The sequence below is a fragment of the Penicillium rubens genome (genome assembly GCF_028828025.1).
Source record: "Penicillium rubens strain IBT 27055 chromosome Unknown utg000003l_segment0_segment0, whole genome shotgun sequence".
NCBI classification, from domain to species: domain Eukaryota; kingdom Fungi; phylum Ascomycota; class Eurotiomycetes; order Eurotiales; family Aspergillaceae; genus Penicillium; species Penicillium rubens.
The window spans coordinates 5,758,505-5,777,166 of NW_026890601.1; the positions used below are offsets into that span (position 1 = coordinate 5,758,505).

Consider the following 18,662-nt stretch of genomic DNA (forward strand, 5'->3'; position numbering starts at 1 on the left):
CATGAGTATTATACAATGGTAAACAAAATTGTTACATTTGGAATGATGCCATCTCTTTGGAGAGTATATGCAAATTTATTTTAGTCGCTGTACATGTCATAAATGGCCCTATATCCCACATTACCAACACAACAGTTCTACTTCTTCTGTCTAGCCGATCTGCGCACCGGCGGTGCCGCACCACGCTTCGTAGACCCATTACCATGCTTTGTAGCCCCATCACCACGCTTTGTACCCCCGTCACCACCGCCTTTCCGCAACGCAACCCTCTTCGGACGGGGCGCCTCCGTGTCCTCGTCGGTGTCATCTTTCTGAGCAACAACCTTCCGTTTGCTCCCTCTCTTCAATGGAATCACGACCTTCGGTGGCGAGGACAGTTTGAGAGAACGGACAGGGTCCAGGTCTGGGTCTGGAGTTGTATTTGAAGCATCCCCAGTATCCCCAGCATCAACACCTGAAGTATTCGGCGAGTTAACATCAGATATATCGTCCGAGCTATCAGTCTGGTCATCGGCACCGTCACCAGCGAACATTTCATCGTCAGCCAGAGACGGATCGACGGGCTTGGATTCAACGACTTGTCGCTTTTTCAGCCGTGACTTATCCAACGCCGGCTGGGCAGATTTGAAGACTTCCCGCCAGTTCTCTAGAAGCGCGACTTTCTCGCCCGTGTCCGGCTCGTACAAAATGGCGACGTCCTGGTCCCGGTCCAGCGCCGGTGTTTTCCACACCACGCCCTGAAAGGAGGCGATATCAGGCACTAGGGGGGATTTCGTCGGCGGAATTTTGGCCGTGTGGCTTTTTGGACGAAACGATGTCTTCGTTCGTCGTGGTGCTGTCGCTGCGATCTCGGTTCTTTTCTTTCTCTCTGCGCTTTGGTCGACAGTGGCGTCATCATCGTGGTAATCGTCTGAATAATAGTCCCAGTCGCTGAAATAGTCTTCAACATCGATCCCCGGGTCTTCATATAGGGCGGCTTCGTAGTGTGAGGAGGCGGCGAGATCGTCCTGGACAAGCAAAGTTTTGGTTAGTGTCTGAATTGATGCTCTTTTCTCGTGCAGACGGTGGCACAAGTAGATCTAGGCATCGCCTTGGGAATTCAACTTACGACCATATCTGGGCCTAAATCCTCGTACATGTAGTCATCCTCGAATTCATAGTACTCATCGTCGTCGGACATGTTGGAGTGGATACCAAAAAAAAAGTTGAAAGAGATCGAGTGGTGAGGTTTCGAGGAGACGTGTTTGTTAAATGAATGACAAGATTTGAACGAAAGTAAATCGAGTATAGGGATGTATAGCGCAAAAACCACAAGGATGCCCAGTTGACATGACAGAGTGAAGATCGGACTGATCGCGCATTCAAGAAGATGGCAATCCTGCTAACATAAGCCTTGGCATTTCCTCACCTGCAGATCTACCTAGATAGGTACGTCGCATCTACCGTATGGGCTCATCTTTCTTGTCCTCTGTCTTCGAGTCTTCTAGTTCGGACAAAAGAATGAAGAAGACCAGGAAGGGGTACTATTCATTGAATACCGGGGTATAACTATTCGATAGACTGCTATCAAAGAAAGCAGAGTACATGACTGAGAAACAAGGCATCCCTGCGACTTTCCATGAGTTCGATAGAGACAAGGACTTTATGCTTCTGTCTTATCGTTTTATGTTTATTTTCTTTAGGCTTTCCCTGCGTGAGATGGCTGTCAGGTCTTGTGGTCCGCATATATTTTTTGGCGCCCTCCGTTCTATATACAGCAGCGGCCAACAAATATATCAACAGCGCACGTAATACTTAGGATCCGGACATATATCACAGGCGCTCAGGTCATACTTAGGTACGTATGTTCAAATATGCTGGCTCATTCCATGAATTGGAATTACTATGCCCTTTGCGGTATACATTCCTTCATCACGGACCCTATTCATTACGCAGAATACACGTCGATTACTTGAATAAGTTTCGGACATCATAGAGGCCTTCGTCATATCAAGTTATATATACCAGCCCTGTCCCGCTCCCCTCCTCTTTTTTTCTTTCCTCCTACAACCATCCCACACGATGTACTACAGCGGCCCCCCACTATTCGTCCCAACTGGGACTCCCACCTGTTGAAGAAGATTGATTTCAACAAACCCGCCAACGTCTTCTGGAAGAAACTACCTGTTCGCTTCGAATTTTGAAAACCTTATCACCTCATCACCTCATCGCTTGGGTAGGGGTGAGGGGCCCTAGCCTTTACTCAAGTTCTGAGCATCCGCAATTTCCAATATCTGGGTTTGACGTGACAAGTGAAGACTGCGGCGCCTGCGGTCTTCGCTCGTAGCAGATAACTTGGACTCTCATGGCGTTTGGGGAGAGACCCAGGGCCCCGGGTCTCTTCTCAGATACCGAACATCCGCATTCCTGATACCGCTGGTGTCCTGAATGAAGACTACGGCGCCTGTGGTCTTTGTTTGGGACTGGTAGCTGGTGACCTGATACCTACTTCCATGTTTCGAGACTTCAATGTATGAAGGAAAACAACCGCACCCGAAGTGGACGTCGTGTGGGATTGGTCCATTCTATGTCTCTGGATGCCTCTCTCATCCCATCCAGCCCGGCAGCTTTTCCCACAGGGTTTTCTGCCCGCTGGACTTTGTTGAACATCTCTCGGGGAACATCCCCCGTTCAACTGGGAGCTTTTCCCACGTGGTTTTCTCCCAGTTGGACATTCACCACGGTGTCATTGATACCACAATGCTCCTACTACAACACACGAGCATTCGAGGCACTCTTTCCGGCTGGAAGCTTTTTCCCCCCGGGGTTTTCTCCTGCCCGGTTTTAACGAAGCCTCAATTCCACGACAACTCAAGACAATCTCCCAAAGACATTGACGGCTCGGCACTGCCGTCCTGGAACGGGAACCCCTTTCGGAGGAAAATCGAATCGATCCAACATGAATAAAAAATGGACATGGCAACCCGTGCCACCAGACGAGACCTGAAAAGAAAACAAGATAACTCAACTGCTCATCGCACGCGCCGAAGAAGAAAACAGGCACGGGTTGCCATGCCACCTGCCCATTGAACGGGCCTTGGAGGAGGAAATGGGCCTGGGTTGCCATGCCCACCATTGCCCGTCGAACGGGCCCCAAAGAAGAAAACATATGGCAGCCCATGCCACCACTGGGGCTCAAAAGGACCCTAGCTGAGGACATGGGCAGGGGCTGCCATACTACTACTGCCCGTTCGGCGGGCACGAAGACGAGAATGGGCATGGCAACCCGTGCCACCACTGGGAATTGAACGGACCTACTTTGCAGGAGGAAATAGGGAAATGGGCAGGGGTTGCCATGCCCACTGCCCGCCGAACGGGCCATGAAGAAGAGGACATGTATGGCAGCCCATGCCACCACTGGGAATCAAACGAGGAGGACATGGACAGGGGCTGCCATACCACTACTGCCCGTTCGGCGGGCCACGAAGAAGAGAATGGGCATGGCAACCCATGCCTCCAACATTCAAAAACGCCAAAAACAAAAACATCAGAAAACATCAGAAAACATCAGAAAACATCAGAAAACATCAGAAAACATCAGAAAACATCAGAAAACATCAGAAAACATCAGAAAACATCAGAAAACATCAGAAAACATCAGAAAACATCAGAAAACATCAGAAAACATCAGAAAACATCAGAAAACATCAGAAAACATCAGAAAACATCAAAAACACCAGAAAACATCAAAAACACCAGAAAACACCAGAAAACATCAAAAACCGTTCAAAAAAAATGAACAATGGAGGAAATTCAAGGGGAAGCAAAGGGACATTGGATTCAATCCATGTACGAGGTACTCTTTCCAGCTGGTTGTATTTATCCCACAGGGTTTTCCTCCAGCTGGTTTTAACGAGGCCTCGAATTTACGTTGAAGGAGAGATGGACATTGCTACTTTTTGTATTGAATGATCTTCATGTACTGTTGCTGGACAGTCTGAGGGAGGGCATGGCACCTCTCTTTCGGGCTGTTCGGTGACAAAATCCTTATATAGTTGTTGCTGGATGGTTCGGGGAGGGCATGGCACCTCTTTCTGGATTTTCTAGTGACCCAACAAAATCAAATTTATTATAATTACTTGGATCCTTCGTGTAGTTGTAAATATCGCACCGTACCAACAGTGTAGAAAGATCATCGTAAATTGACTCAATTATTTTCCAGTCAAGTGGTGCGGTAAAGTTCCCAGATACCTGAGCATCCCAAATAATCCAAGAAGGCCTCATTAAGTCCTTGTCGCAGAAGTTCATCCCCCATGTAATACCTTTTTGTCTTCTCCCACACGGCAGTTCCGAGAGCACTGTGAAGAGGCTTCCCCAACCGAATTGTTTCAATGGATCTCAGAAGGTCCATCCAATAGATATTCTCCGGCTGCCAACGTCGTTCCTCATCTGCGGCCGACGCGAGTCTCTCAAATCCCGGTAGTGATTGAACAGTCTCCCAAACCCTAGGTGCGTCATAGTATGCCGGCCTGCCATACTTTCTCAAAACTTGCTGAGTATACTCAGGGTCAACCATCTGTCGAGAGGTTCGTTGTAAATAATCGATCTGTTGGTCTACAAGCTTTTGGATATTCTTCCTCGCTTGGACAGGGTCTTCTTCTTTCTCCATCAGGTCGAGGTGATGGGTAAGTTCATCTCTCAATTTGCGCAAGCGGTATTGTGTCCATTCGGGATAGAGAGAGTTTGTATCCGCATAAGGTCGGACGTTGGTAATATAGCTGGAGTCATAGACGTTTGGCATTTTCGAACGGTACGAAGTGATAGTTGATATCCGCTCCTTCACACCTTTCGCTCGGGCAGCCAGGTGACAGACTTCGCCGCCTTGGAGCATGACGGCATAACCAATCTGGGGCCCTTCAATCTTCACAGGGTTAGTGAGAATATTTCAGTCTCAGATTAGATTCCTGCGCACCTTCTGTACCTCCCCGTCTCCCTGCTTGATATATGTCTCGCCTCCGATCATACCGTCCGTATCGCTCAGCATCAATACACAAACGTAAGGATAGGAGTCGTAGCTTTGCTCCAATTAGTACAGTCTGCTACAAGCAAGATTGCTAGGATGAACTTACTGCCACGGAATGATAGCACTATCATCTTTCAAAGGGTCATAGCTTCGTTCCTCGTCACTCAACTTGGCTTTTTCTACCACCGGCTCAACTTTGAGGTTACTAGCCATGTGTGCGATAGTAGTGCCTTCAACCTGTATATTGGTGTGTCCTATCTCCGTTGGCATCACCACCTCCAGAGGTACACCGACTGCTTCGGACACAATCTTCATTGTCTCTGGGTGCGTCCAAAAGTCATTGATGAACTTGGACTGTTTCACAGCGTCACTGAGAATCAATGTCCCTGGGAATGGCGAACTGGCACATTTGTTTATAACATCTTCTTGGAATAAAGCCGTTCGGTAGGCTTTGACTCCCTCGGCTGACAATAGTGGGAATGGCGAACTGGCACATTTGTTTATAACATCTTCTTGGAATAAAGCCGTTCGGTAGGCTTTGACTCCCTCGGCTGACAATAGTGGGAATGGCACTGTTGCGGCAATGGGCGAGGCAGCTGGACTCTGTCTTAGAAGCAACTCTTGCATTGTAAATTTCTTTGAAGGCGGGGTGTAGTTGAGGTGCACCTGTTGGGTGAAACTTTAGTGGCAAAGCTTTGGCTAAGCGTCGAAATTGTCTAGATTCACATACTTTTGGATCGAATGCATCTTCCTTCATGGGTTTTTGGGAAGAGTCCCAGATGTATTGCTTTAGCAGGCTGAAAGAATTCATCATGGCCATAATGTGTTGACGAAATAGCCAAATCCTAACAAGGCAATTGTTGTTGGTTCTCAAATTAGAAAACAGGTGTTATGGCATAGGAGCAAGAAAGATATAATCGCAGCTCAAGCACCTTCTTTAATACTCGGTGCGACAAAAGCAGGTATAGCTACGAATCACTCGACTTGGATTGGCTCACTTAGACAGTGCGCTACAGCACAGATAAGAAATTCCTATCCAGGAAGTCCTGTCCGGGGCATATCGCCGGCATTACATCAATATTATAGGATCGCATGTCCACGTTTGGATGCTCGCTGTTCTATTAAGATTCAAGCTGGCAATAGACGTTGCCCTCGTGAGCTATGTATGACTTTACAATTATCCCATAACCCTACAGGACCAGAACATCCCCCACTACTATTGAGATAGATCTATCGTTCTTTTTACCTCCCGAAATCCAATTAGGGGCTGTTGCCATCGTCGGCTTGTTTTACCTTATCAAAGATCTTGGCTTAATAATTTGGAAGCCTGAGACTTGATATCACGGCAGCAGAGGTGGAAGTTCACTAAACCATCCCAGCGTGTGTTCGTACCACACAGCGTTCTGCGTTTCCATTTTCATCCCTTGTACTATCAGCTTGGCTCACTTGCTTACCTTCAGGTTTACCAGGAACTGTGTGACGCGACGACATCCGTTGGCCGGTGCGCTGGCTTATCACTTGGCCTTGTTCGCGGGACTCCCAGTTGTAATGTTGTTGAGACTGCGATAAGGCAGAGGAGGTAGCTAGGTAGAGGTATGGTGTTACATATTTTCGGATATACCCAGCATATAAATCCATAGACGGGCTGTTAAAGGAATAGCCAGGTGTATATGTCCCAAGTAATCCACCCGGAATCCAAAACCTTCCAGTTTTTCCATGCGTTTTCAACAGGAATGAGGCATCACCCATGATAGCTCTTTCAGGCGGTACCCATATCCCTTGTATTTTGCACACTTGGCTAGCCGTGCAGAAATTCCAGCAGATATCTACGTACTAGTGCTGTGGAATGCCTCGTGACCACACACTTCCCAAAGCGGCTGATTATGTCATACCCTCGGCTTTCCCCGCAATCTCGCTTTGCGTCGGCTCAACAGGAGCTTCTCCAAATACCTTGAGATTTTCCCGTTCTTCTACTTTATCCCTTCAAATTACCTCGATTATGCTTACATTGTGATTCAAATTACCCTTTGTGAAAACCTCTTTGCACCTGAAAGGGCTGATCTCCACCGTCATGACCCTCTCATCCCTTCTCCGCATTACGCCCCGCCTAGCCCCAAATGCGGCCCGCAGAACATCGCGAGCTGTATCATCGACCACCAACACATCAAATACGACCAAGCCGTTAGATTCAATTCTTATAGCGAATCGAGGAGAAATCGCTTTGTATGTTGGCCACTGAGTTAAGTGGAATTGGTGTTGCTAACTTCGACTTACTAGACGAGTTGGACGCACTGCCGCCGAACGTGGGATCCGCGTAACAACACTCTATACCGACCCGGACAGCCGAGCTCAACATGCCTTGAGCTCCCCCTTCGCTTTTAACTTAGGGTCTGTGTCAGCATACCTCGACGGTGATAGAATTATTGAGATTGCAAAGAAAGAAGGGTGTCAAGCGATACACCCTGGTTACGGCTTTGTAAGTTGTCCGTGCATAGTTTAATGCTGGATTCTAGGTAAAATACTAACTTAGAGCTTGCTCCACAGTTGAGTGAGAACTCTGCATTTGCGCAAAAATGTACCGAGGCCGGACTGGTCTTCATTGGTCCGCCGTATAAGGCCATTGAGGATATGGGTGACAAGAGGTACGTTCATTGTGTTATTTGAATCCTCACTGTACTTACGAAATTACCCTACTAGTCGTTCCAAAGAGATTATGACAGCTGCCGGCGTACCATGTGTCCCAGGCTATCACGGAAAGAACCAAGACCCTACCTTCCTCGAGGAGCAGGCGGATCGTATCACATACCCGGTGCTTATCAAAGCTGTCAAAGGAGGTGGTGGAAAGGGCATGCGTATTGCCAGTTCCAAGGCGGTGTTCCAAGCTCAGCTTGAGTCGGCCAAGTCAGAGGCCATGAGCTCGTTTGGAGATGACAATGTGCTGGTGGAGAAGTATATCACCACACCGCGACACATCGAGGTGCAGGTATTTGCAGACAAGCATGGTAACTCCGTTGCTCTAGGAGAGCGAGACTGCAGTATTCAACGGAGGCACCAGAAAGTTCTAGAGGAATCCCCTGCGCCTCATCTCCCCGATGCAACCAGAAAGGACCTCTGGGCAAAGGCCCGGGCAGCTGCAGAGGCTGTCGGCTACGAAGGTGCCGGTACAGTGGAGTTCATTTTTGATAATGACTCCGGGGACTTCTACTTTATGGAGATGAACACCCGTCTGCAGGTTGAGCATCCCGTGACTGAAATGGTCACAGGACAGGATCTTGTCCACTGGCAGATTCTGGTGGCTGAAGGAGCCAAGCTTCCTCTTACGCAAGAAGAAGTGGAAGAGCGTATCGCCCGGAGTGGCCATGGCATCGAAGCCAGAATTTACGCCGAAAACCCAGAGCAGGGATTTATCCCTGACTCAGGACGACTACTCCACGTTCGAACGCCAGCTACATCGGACGACATCCGCATTGACGCTGGATTTGTGCAAGGAGACGATGTCTCAGCCCACTATGATCCCATGATCGCCAAGCTTATCGTGCGCGGCGCGGATCGCGAGGAGGCTCTCCGCAAGCTGGCTGCTGCTTTGGAAGAGTATGAAGTCGCAGGACCCGTGACCAACATCGAGTTCCTAAAGACCATCTGCAAGAGCCCGGATTTCATTGCTGGTGAGGTCGAGACTGGCTACATAGAGAAGCACCGTGAAGAGCTCTTCCCCCCGAAGATTATCGAGGAAGAGGTGCTGGCACAGGTCGCATTGGCCTGTCTACATCGCGACGCCGTCTCAGGGGCGCGATCGTCAGCAGGTGTTGCAGGCTCAACGGTCGGGTTTACGCCTAGTTATCAAGAGCGACAGTTGTCATTTACCGAGGTCACCGTCCCAGGGTCTAGCGACGGCACTACGTTCAATGTGCGAGTGCAACAGACTGGAGATTACACATTCAATGTGGAAGTCGGCGGACGAATCTTTGAGCAGGTGGTGAGCCGCATGGATCAGGCGTCACACATTGTTACATCCTTTTTCGCGCACACCCGACTAGATACAACAGTGATTCGAGACGAGGACACTCTGATCGCATTCCAGCGTGGGACTCAGTACCGGCTTACGGTGCCCCGGGCTAAGTGGATGGAGAAGGCGTTGGGACTGAAGGATGTGACCAACAGCGTTCTGGCCCCGATGCCGTGTAAAGTGCTGCGGGTGGAGGTGCAGGCGGGAGACGTGGTGGAGAAGGATCAGCCGTTGGTCGTCATCGAGAGTATGAAGATGGAGACGGTGATTCGCAGTCCACAACGGGGAACCATTGCGCGGGTCGTGCATAAAAAAGGAGTAAGTCATGCGCCTTTCCCCCTGAGTAGAAACCCCCGTGACATCTTTTCTGTTTCAACTGAATCTTTGTTTTGTTTTTGTTTTTCTTTTTTTGCTTCCTGTGACCCTGTTATCTGCCTGGGCCGTTTTTCATTTCCTCCTCGGAAGTTATACTTGGGAAAAAAAAAGACCCTACAATGAACGATTCAAGAACAACTGACTAACATTTGCCTTGCAGGATCAATGCAAAAGCGGAACACCGCTGGTGGAATTCGCCGAGTCCGAATAGAGTGGTACAGAGTACTTTTCAGCTGTTATTAAGACGTCCTGATTCCAGGTTATATATCCTGATGTCTATACTACCTAGGTATTGCGGATGGCTTCCATACTCACTACGCAAATGTGGAGTTAACTATCAATTTCGATCTCGCCTTGCAACTATACATGATTAATGACTGTTGATCCCGTGAAAGGAAAGTTAGATAGGTACGATGTCGTATTAAAGTCGGTATTATATGAAATAAATGGTAAAATAGCAGCTTAATAGCAAATTCGGAATACCTCAATAAGGATTGCCTGACTTGTCCACACAAAACTGGGTCCAACGGGGATCCCCACACAAAGGCGGTCCACTATTTACCGTTTACCCCATATTCCCATATTCCCATATTCCCATATTCCCATATTCCCATATTCCCATATTCAGGCATCTATGTATAGAGATGTCCCCTGTACAGTACCATGTATGGGCTCTATTTATTCACCGAGTATCCCGTACAGAGTAACTACTCGGTGGCAAATTGCAAACTGCATGACACAAATATGACCACGGAGGTAAATCCGAGCTCCCCCCATTGGCCTATGTGGCCGCGTTGCCCGTGCAGAAAGTGACTGGTTTGGCAAATAATAGGCAATTCCAAGGACCAAGCTCTAAAATATGGAGATATTGGAAAACATATGAAAGAGTATTAGCGTACGGGGTACATATGTATGGTGTACTCCGTACTTTAATAAACAAACGCTATAATGTGATACCGCGAAACTGGTAACCGCCGATCGATCTGACATCACGGTCTCGCCCTTTGGCTTTTTATATTTTCAACTGATTCAAATAAATAACAAATCACCTTAAGAACAAAATAGGCAGTCCATAGCCCCACGTCAGCTATCCATTGGCTTGTTTTCACCGCAATTGTCGCATTCCCCAGCCCTTGACCTGAAAAATAATGAGGTCCGATGACCTGCTTTGTTTGCTATCCCCTAGCTAGGCCCTTTCCTCCTACACTCATATCTTCCCTGATATTACCCCGTACATACATTATACATCGCGTTTCGCTCAACCGTATACCTCCCCAGCTCCAGGGCATTTAAAGCTGTGACCTTCAAAATGTTCAAGCCTACAGTCGCACACACTGCCATCAAGGCCCTGAACACCGCCCGCCCTGCATTTGCAGTTGCTCGCCCAGCTACACGCTTTACCCGCCCTCTCTCATACACTGCCTCACTCGGAAAGAAAAAGAGCGATGACCCCACAAAGGACCCCATCCTGTCTGCTACGACCGCAGCTCCTGAGGGTGCTTCTGGTGAGAAGGAGGGCCAATTTGCTCGTACTGATGAAAGTGTCCAAATCGAATATCCTCCCGACAGCGAGATGCCAACTCAGCCCGTGGCCCAGGGGCGCGGCGGCATGCATTTCAAGCGTACACTGGCCCAATTTTCACTTGAGAAGAAAGTCAGCATGGTGACCGGTGGTGCTCGGGGCTTGGGCCTGGTCATGGGCCAAGGCCTAGTCGCTTCCGGCTCAGATTTGGCTATCATTGATCTTAACAGTATGTTCTACAACCAACCGGAGCAAACGCAGTTGTCCTAACATCTACCCCAGAGGACGAAGCGGAGTCCGCGGCTGCCTCGTTGATCGAGCAGTTCCGCAAAGAGAACCCTGGTCTGGAAGAGTACGTCAATTGCTATATTATTTGAGTTTATCGCAGTGCTAATTCCAAACAGAATGCCCAATGTCACCGCCCATTACGCGGACGTCGCTAATCCCGACTCCGTGAATGCCGCCATGGCCGAAGTCCTGGCCAAGCACGGCCAGGTCGATAACCTGGTCACCTCGGCGGGCTTCACAGAGAACTTCGAGGCCATAAACTACCCCTTCGATCGTATGCAGAAGCTGTGGGGCGTCAATGTGGATGGCACATACCTCTTCGCTATCAATGTCGCCAAGCACCTGATCGAGCGCAAGGCGCCCGGTAGCATAGTCATGATCGGCTCCATGTCCGGCTCCATCGTTAATGTTCCCCAGCCCCAGGCTCCTTACAACGCCGCGAAGGCTGCCGTGCGCCACCTTGCTGCTTCACTCGCTGTGGAGTGGGCCGGGCATGGTATCCGTGTTAACTGCATTAGCCCCGGCTATATGCTTACTGCTTTGTGAGTACCCCCAACCAGGATAACGACATCCATTTGGGTGAGTAAATCTCTCGAAGAAATCGTTGCTAATTTTGCCTTCGTCATTCAGAACTCGCAAGATCCTCGACGAGAACCCCCAGCTTCGCGACCAGTGGACCTCTCTCATCCCCGTCGGCAAGATGGGTACACCGGAAGACCTGATGGGTGCCGTGACCTTCCTGCTCAGCGATGCCTCCAAGTACATTACTGGAGCAGATCTCCGCGTTGACGGCGGTTATACCGTAACCTAAGCATGTTGTCTGCGCGATATTTAATGTCGCTTTGCGACACCCTTATTGCATGATACTAGCCTTTTGTTCCTTTGCGGATGTGAATCCGATATAGACCGGTCAGATTTTACGGCACGCATCTTGCGTTTTGCATTTTTTGGAGCCACAGAATTACCGAGGGATACATGTACGTCGGTTAAAAAGCACATTGGACTTTGCTTTCTTTCAAAAATACCACTGTATGGCTTGAATCATCATGCAGTGTGGGAGCCCATAATAATACATTGCTCCCCACAAAAAAGAGCTATGAACACGACGGCTGGTCTAGACCTCCGTGTCCTACCCAGGAAAAGGAAATCTGAAACGTCCACGCCCTGTCTAGCTAATTAGATACCTCGGCACCTCCTTGCGGAATGTAAGATCCAACAATTAATAGACCTAATCTGACTCGTCTACATTCCGGGATGCACCTCGGATGACCTGGAACTGGGATTCCGGCGGGACAGGTTCCGATCTCCCCGTTACGATCGTGCAAAGTACTTGGTGCGGGTATCAGGAATTGGTGGAATGTTTGCATCGCGGATTGTTTGCTAGTATGAACATACAAGACAACCCATAAAAGATCCGTCTTGAGCCAAATAGATCAGATGATTAGAACATTAACTATGAGTGATAAGCTACTGACTATTTGTATAAGTTACTTCGAAAATGGCTGGCCACTCGACTGTTATTATCGTGTACCTAGCCTAAATACCCGAATTAGAAATGAGTACCAACCTTGGTTTGTCCATATGGATCCATGGGTACAATCTTTAAGCCGCGAACCTTAAAAAGGTATCAAGATTGCGAGACTTGCCGTTATTGTCATTATTGTCCCACTAGATACATTGAGGAGTCCTTTAGCCACTCTGCCAGCTCTCCAGCCTTTGAAGGATTGGCCTAGTTAGTTATATTGTTTCATCTGTTCAACGTCCATAAGCAGAAAACAAGCCGACGACTAACTAACTAACTAGTTATGTATTTCTAAATGAGGCTCTTGGTATTGTTGATGCCTGAAACTTTGGGTGTCAGTACAGGTGATGCATTCCGTGGAAGGCGGGGAATTTCCCTATGCAATAATCAGTCTTCCTTACCATCTATCATCAGGATGTTGGCGAAGGATTGCCTTCCCCTTATCGATTTGACTAGAACGCAAACCTCTTCTACTATCTCTAGTGCACAAGCAGCTTTACGCCAATTTGGCGCTTTTCGCGTTGTGGCCCCTCAACTCACTCGAGGTCTTTCACAGAGTGTTTTCCAAAATGTAAGGGCCCTTCTTTCTATACAGCCAGCTTTGACCTGCTTCTAACTTCTGGCTGTAGGCTCGTGAATTCTTTAATCTACCAATCGAAGTGAAAGAGAAAACAAATGGTTACTCGGGCTTCGACACGGAACTCATTCGTGGGAAAACACCCATTCCTAAAGAAACTATTTGCTATAAAAAGAGCGTGGAGAACTATCACTCTCGTTCTCTTCCTTCAGGACTTCAATATTCCGTGGAAGAGTTACAGCATGTAAGTTGTATCTTGACGTTGTGATCCAGAGCTAATTCTTCCCTCTAAGGAGTGGGCCAATATGCGAAGTCCGCTATTCGATACATTGTCTACTATACTAGACTCGACAGAACCCCTGCTAGGCACACCATCTCTCGACTATGAGCCTCTAGGTGTCAACTTTTATGACTCTGATAGACTGGGTTCCGATAGAGTCTTTTTCAGTCCGGCTCATATGGACAGTAGCATAGTGACAATTTTGATCCGGGCCACAGAAGAACGCGATGGGTTGGAAATCGCCGATCTTAGCACAACAGATAAGCTTGGTAGCGAGAGTATAGGTCTAACTGCCTCCTTCGTCTCTGTCCCAGCAATGCCTGATGAAGTTATCGTGCTGGCGGGAACTCGGTTGCAGCGGCTTCTAGGCAAAAGCAAAGTGCGTGCATGTGTGCACAGAGTTCGCAGCCCTACACAGACAAGCAATAGGTGTATTGCGAACGAGAGACTGAGTCTTGCAATTTTCTGTGGATCTTCTATGAAATAAATTGACAGATCTCCGTCTTTGATACTCTGTTCCCTACTCACGGTGATAAGGGGGTGTCTCTTGTGGTGGACAGATAGTTGCTCCTCGACTGTGCGAGTAAATATTCGGAACATGCAGCTCCAGGGCTGTACGTATAGATAGCTCTAGCGACTAGAAATGTTCAAGGCTTGTTTGAGGCAAATGGTCTGCAGATCGAACCACCATTGAATGAACTAATCATTGACACCAAAATTGAACAAGAACGATGGTCTTCCGCTTTTGGGAGTCTCTCTACTAGTTCGCTTCGTCTACTCCCCTGTAAGCTCAATATCTGACGAGCCAACTAGGAGTTGAAGATTTCCAAGACTACCGTTTTTACTATGGATTTTCTAGATCGTTTGCAGTGGATTTCGGAGAAGTACACCAGGCCCAATCACAACCTCCCCCGGGATTTCTCCGCATACCACATACTTGAGAGATGCTCCCTTATTGGATGTACCGAATCCAGGATGTGAATGTCACCTCGGCAAAGCTCCTTGATTTGCTGCGAAGGGTTTTCCAAGGTTCTTTTCCTAGGTCGTACTTACGGTTATCTGTGTCATATTTAGCAAGTCGGCCGCCGATAGGGCTGTGTCTGCTACATCCCTGCTTGCAAAAAGGACGCGCAATTCGGAATGTAACGATGAGGAGGCTTCTTTCAGTCTTTCCTTTTTATGTTTTAGTCTTAGTTGTAGCGTTCTAGCCTTACTTGCAGTTGTGAAGTAGTAGTCGCTTCTTTTTCCTATATCATATCTTCACGTCTATAAGAACGGTGAAGCCTAATCCCGGCCCGTGCCGGTGATCCGGAGACCAAGTTCGGGAATTAAGAGATTTAGGAAGATTTAGAGGAGATTTGGGGAGATTTAAGGGATTTAGGCAGATCTAGACGGACAGATTAAGGGAGATTTAAGGAAGATCTATTCAGTCCGATTTGGAATCGAAGGGGCTCCCCCACCTTGACCGCTACAGGCAAGGGCGAACCCTGGGGTACCACATTCCTCAAATTCTTTGTCCCCAAACTTCATTGCTTTTTACTTTTTTTCCCTTTGTGGAGTGCGGAGTGCATGAAGCGTTTACAGTCATGATCTTCATACCTAAAAGCCAGTTGAGCATGTCTGAAAGCTCCAACTGACGTACTTCAGCTTCAAGTCGACCTTGAATATCTTGGAGCCTCAAAGTTTCGACTGGCCATACAAAAGTAGTACGACACCTTGGGAATAGAGAAAACTTCTATCTTCGAAACTCACCGGTCAACCCTTCTTTTTTTTTTTTCTCTTGCCGGCGTTCGGTTTGTGCTGAATACAAAGGATGATATCGAGCCTTGACTTTACATCAGCACGACTGGTCCAGCCGCCATTCAACAGTATCACTTGATTCGTCCCCTCGATTGCCAACTCTCACGTCACTTGTCTCGGATTACTCTCCCTGCAATCAACATCTCAGTTATCCCAAGCTCGACTGCCAGAACAAACATACAATATGGAGCCAAAGCTCCCCCAAGGTCTGGTGGCCATGTCAAGTGTGTCTATTAGCGAGATCATGGAGCAGAGTACATTAAGTAATGCTGCTTACAAGAACCTTTGGCAAGGTAACGTAACACCCCTACTCCTATCTCTAGACGGGCTGACTGACTACAAACAGCCTACTCGACCTCGCACCAGGCTAGTAAAGATGAGACCGAACGTCGCTTAGAACATCTCTTCTGGAGGATTTGGGGCGCTAAACAACTCTCCAACCGCATGAATACCCATACGCTAGACCGTCTTATCCTACGCATCAAGGCATCGGCAGTATTAGTCGGACAAAGGGTGGCCGTCCCATCATTGCCTGGGACTGCTGGGATTGGCGACAAAGAGGAAAAGGTAAACACAAGTTTGTTCTATATCGCACCATATCAACCCCATATTGACGGTTCATGCAAGCTCATCAATAATAATCAACCAGGCTGCGCTGCCGTAGCCTGTCCTCCTCACCCAATATTGAAAAACCCGCAACCTTCACAGGTTGAAGCACAGAAAGTAACTCGGTTGCTTCTTGACACTCCCATCGGCACAAAAATAACACTCGACCCTTCCAACTCTCCCACCGCAGACATGGCTGCTGAGCCCGCCCCCAATCCAGTTACCGTTGGCCATCAACGTCGCAAGAAGACTTCGATGGATTCCGAGTCTACTCTCGTGCCCGAGAAGGCGGGCAACCAGGGTTCCAGGAAGGCATCCGCATCTACCGAGTCTACCGCCACACCGGAGAACGTGGGCCAGCAAGGTCCCAAGAAGACCTACCTTAGTGCGGCACGCACCGGACGAGGCCCGCGCCGCCGTCCAGTCTTTAATCGCCGCAAGTCCTCGCAGACGTCCATCCCGAAAACTGTACCCCCAAGTCGCCGGCGCTCTGAGCCCACCACCAAGGCCGATGGGGCCGACACCCTCCACGAAGACAGCTATGTTGAGCTGGGTCTATTGCAGCACCTCAGCTTCCGTGACGAGGAGGACCAAATCGCGCGTGATCTGGGACGTGAAATTGCGCCTGAGCCGAAGCCCGTCAAGCCATCTGTTCCACTATTCGACGACGAATTCCTCGACGAGCCTTCCGCCATCGACGCTGCGAAAGCAGTACCAAAGACGTCTCCTGTTCCGTTCCCCCGTGCCTCTTCCCTCCGGCACCCGATGTTGAGCCCTGAGGACTTTTGCAAGATTACCCCGTCGTTTGGGGTTATGGAGAGCCACCTTGACATGCCTGGTGGGCCGCAGCTGGCTTCTCCTGATGATTTGGAGGGCGACTGGACTGATATCGATGCTCTGGATTCGACACTTCCTGTGTTGCAGCCTTTCAAGAAGTTGGTCTCGCACCATGAGAATGTTGACCAAGGCCTCCCGGCTGTACAACCGACTGTTGCACCCGTTGTGGAGGAGGCTTCGTTGCTATCATCTATGATGAAGAGAGTGAGATTGTGATATCTTACTGGAACACAGAGTCTTGACCTGGAGGTTCCATAACTCGGGGAAGACACATCTGTTTCAGCGATGACTTTGCCAGCTCTCAACATACTGTACATTACCATGCCTCAGAGCATGCTGATCTGAAGATCTCGGAAATAGTGGATCCTTGAAGGAGCAGAAGAGCTCCACAGCAGATCCAGATTGCTATGGAAGAAAGGAGGTGGCATTCGCTTACTGTATCGAAATTGATTGCCGGAGACTCCAATACCGAAATCATTAACATGCATGATATCCAAGTGCTTCTTAGGGGTTATCCTGTGTATTCCAATTCAGCATTTGCGCAGTAAACGACGTCAGCATCTACAGATGTGTCTAAATTCAAGCCGGAGTCACGGAACTATGTCTCGAAAGTAAGATTGATGCCTTGTATTGAAATAACGCCATCATGAAAAGAGGCAAACCCACTATACACCATGACTCCCGTGCCCAAGCACCAGATACAAAAGAATAAACCGAATACAAATGCGATCACCCCCTTTTCCATCCGATGCCATCAAGGCATCTATTCATCCCAGATACACAGTAAGCCCACTATCAAAGCGAGCATGCACCTCCTCAAAACCGCCTAAATCTGCCCACCCTTCTCAGCATCAAACCCACTAGCAACAGCCGACCTGCGACTCTTCAACCAACGCACCAAAACCCAAGAAGCAGACATAACCCAGAACGCCAAGTTAACAACATCAACGTAAACAGCATGACGCATACGATTAATCTTCGACGCATCACCCAATGCCGAAATAGCATCATCCGTCTTGTCCCCCTTCTCCACAGGATGAACACCAATATACATCTTCCCAAAGATGCCAAACAGCGTCAACCACAGCACGGTAACAACAAACTCCCACACAAACTGCGGCAGCAGCAGCTGTCCAGCACTAGTCTTAGCCTTACGCATGACGAACGGCAAAATGAGGTGGACGGCTGCGGTGACGGTCGCCAGGAACGCGGTGGCGAGCGCATACACCCATTTCGAGTGCCAGATGTGTTTCTCTGCGTGGTCATGGTGCACGTCTTTGCCGTACAGGCCGATGACGGTTAGGCCGAAGACGAATTGGAGGAAGCGGAGGCCGGAGAAGAACATGGAGGTTAGTTTGGTCCTTTGGTTTTCTTCGGGCGGGTCGAAGTGCATGGTTGTGCCGGGTGTTGCGCCTGCTGGATACCCGCTCATTGGGTGTTGCTCGGCGTAGGTTGGGGGGTAGACGCCGTTTTGGGTTTGGTATTTTTGGGCGTCTTTTTTGGCTTTGTGCTTTTTGGCTTGGGACCAGCCCAGTTTGAGGAGTGGGACGGCGAGGAAAGACATTTTGTTTCTTTTGATTTGTGATGTGGTGATGGAATAGTTGGTAGTTGGTAGTTGGAAGGTGCAGATGAAAGCAAAGGGAAATGCTTAGGATATGGCGCACAGCGCAGAGATTATGAGATATGAGAAGTAGAGGAATATGGATTCGAATGAGACCAGTCTTCGAAGATTCGGCAGACTAGATGCCAAATAAGAATGAAGCTATTGTATTGTATAGCTGGATAGGAGGACAAAGAGGAGTCCCGTATTCAAAAGGTATAATAGAAATAGAACAAAAGAAAGAAGA

The 18,662-nt window shown here is 48.7% G+C and overlaps 8 protein-coding genes across 8 annotated transcripts; 5 read left to right on the plus strand and 3 right to left on the minus strand.

The window, feature by feature from the left end:
- Nucleotides 1-137: 137 nt before the first annotated feature.
- On the minus strand, nt 138-1,180 carry N7525_008420 (uncharacterized protein; the record flags this gene model as incomplete). The annotated part of the gene is made up of 2 exons (XM_002567134.2): nt 138-1,007; nt 1,109-1,180. 2 exons carry the CDS (start codon nt 1,178-1,180, stop codon nt 138-140), a joined length of 942 nt encoding a protein of 313 aa, XP_002567180.2.
- Nucleotides 1,181-3,104: 1,924 nt separating this feature from the next.
- On the plus strand, nt 3,105-3,287 carry N7525_008421 (uncharacterized protein; the record flags this gene model as incomplete). Its single annotated transcript, XM_061214384.1, has 1 exon — nt 3,105-3,287. One exon carries the CDS (start codon nt 3,105-3,107, stop codon nt 3,285-3,287), a length of 183 nt encoding a protein of 60 aa, XP_061068815.1.
- A 914-nt stretch (nt 3,288-4,201) lies between these two features.
- N7525_008422 (uncharacterized protein) lies at nt 4,202-5,822 on the minus strand (the record flags this gene model as incomplete). The annotated part of the gene is made up of 4 exons (XM_061214385.1): nt 4,202-4,900; nt 4,952-5,054; nt 5,109-5,668; nt 5,733-5,822. The coding sequence occupies 4 exons, from the start codon at nt 5,820-5,822 to the stop codon at nt 4,202-4,204; spliced, it is 1,452 nt and encodes a 483-aa protein (XP_061068816.1).
- Nucleotides 5,823-7,073: 1,251 nt separating this feature from the next.
- N7525_008423 (acetyl/propionyl/methylcrotonyl-CoA carboxylase subunit alpha) lies at nt 7,074-9,639 on the plus strand (the record flags this gene model as incomplete). Its single annotated transcript, XM_002567131.2, has 5 exons — nt 7,074-7,225; nt 7,280-7,478; nt 7,547-7,644; nt 7,700-9,326; nt 9,544-9,639. The coding sequence occupies 5 exons, from the start codon at nt 7,074-7,076 to the stop codon at nt 9,592-9,594; spliced, it is 2,127 nt and encodes a 708-aa protein (XP_002567177.1). The 3' UTR covers nt 9,595-9,639.
- Nucleotides 9,640-10,692: 1,053 nt separating this feature from the next.
- Nucleotides 10,693-12,004, plus strand: N7525_008424 (uncharacterized protein; the record flags this gene model as incomplete). Its single annotated transcript, XM_061214386.1, has 4 exons — nt 10,693-11,134; nt 11,188-11,257; nt 11,310-11,735; nt 11,824-12,004. 4 exons carry the CDS (start codon nt 10,693-10,695, stop codon nt 12,002-12,004), a joined length of 1,119 nt encoding a protein of 372 aa, XP_061068817.1.
- A 1,126-nt stretch (nt 12,005-13,130) lies between these two features.
- On the plus strand, nt 13,131-14,059 carry N7525_008425 (uncharacterized protein; the record flags this gene model as incomplete). Its single annotated transcript, XM_061214387.1, has 3 exons — nt 13,131-13,286; nt 13,345-13,536; nt 13,586-14,059. The coding sequence occupies 3 exons, from the start codon at nt 13,131-13,133 to the stop codon at nt 14,057-14,059; spliced, it is 822 nt and encodes a 273-aa protein (XP_061068818.1).
- A 1,497-nt stretch (nt 14,060-15,556) lies between these two features.
- N7525_008426 (uncharacterized protein) lies at nt 15,557-17,031 on the plus strand (the record flags this gene model as incomplete). The annotated part of the gene is made up of 2 exons (XM_002567128.2): nt 15,557-15,665; nt 15,719-17,031. The coding sequence occupies 2 exons, from the start codon at nt 15,557-15,559 to the stop codon at nt 17,029-17,031; spliced, it is 1,422 nt and encodes a 473-aa protein (XP_002567174.1).
- A 610-nt stretch (nt 17,032-17,641) lies between these two features.
- On the minus strand, nt 17,642-18,379 carry N7525_008427 (MARVEL domain-containing protein; the record flags this gene model as incomplete). The annotated part of the gene is made up of 1 exon (XM_002567127.1): nt 17,642-18,379. One exon carries the CDS (start codon nt 18,377-18,379, stop codon nt 17,642-17,644), a length of 738 nt encoding a protein of 245 aa, XP_002567173.1.
- Nucleotides 18,380-18,662: the final 283 nt, after the last annotated feature.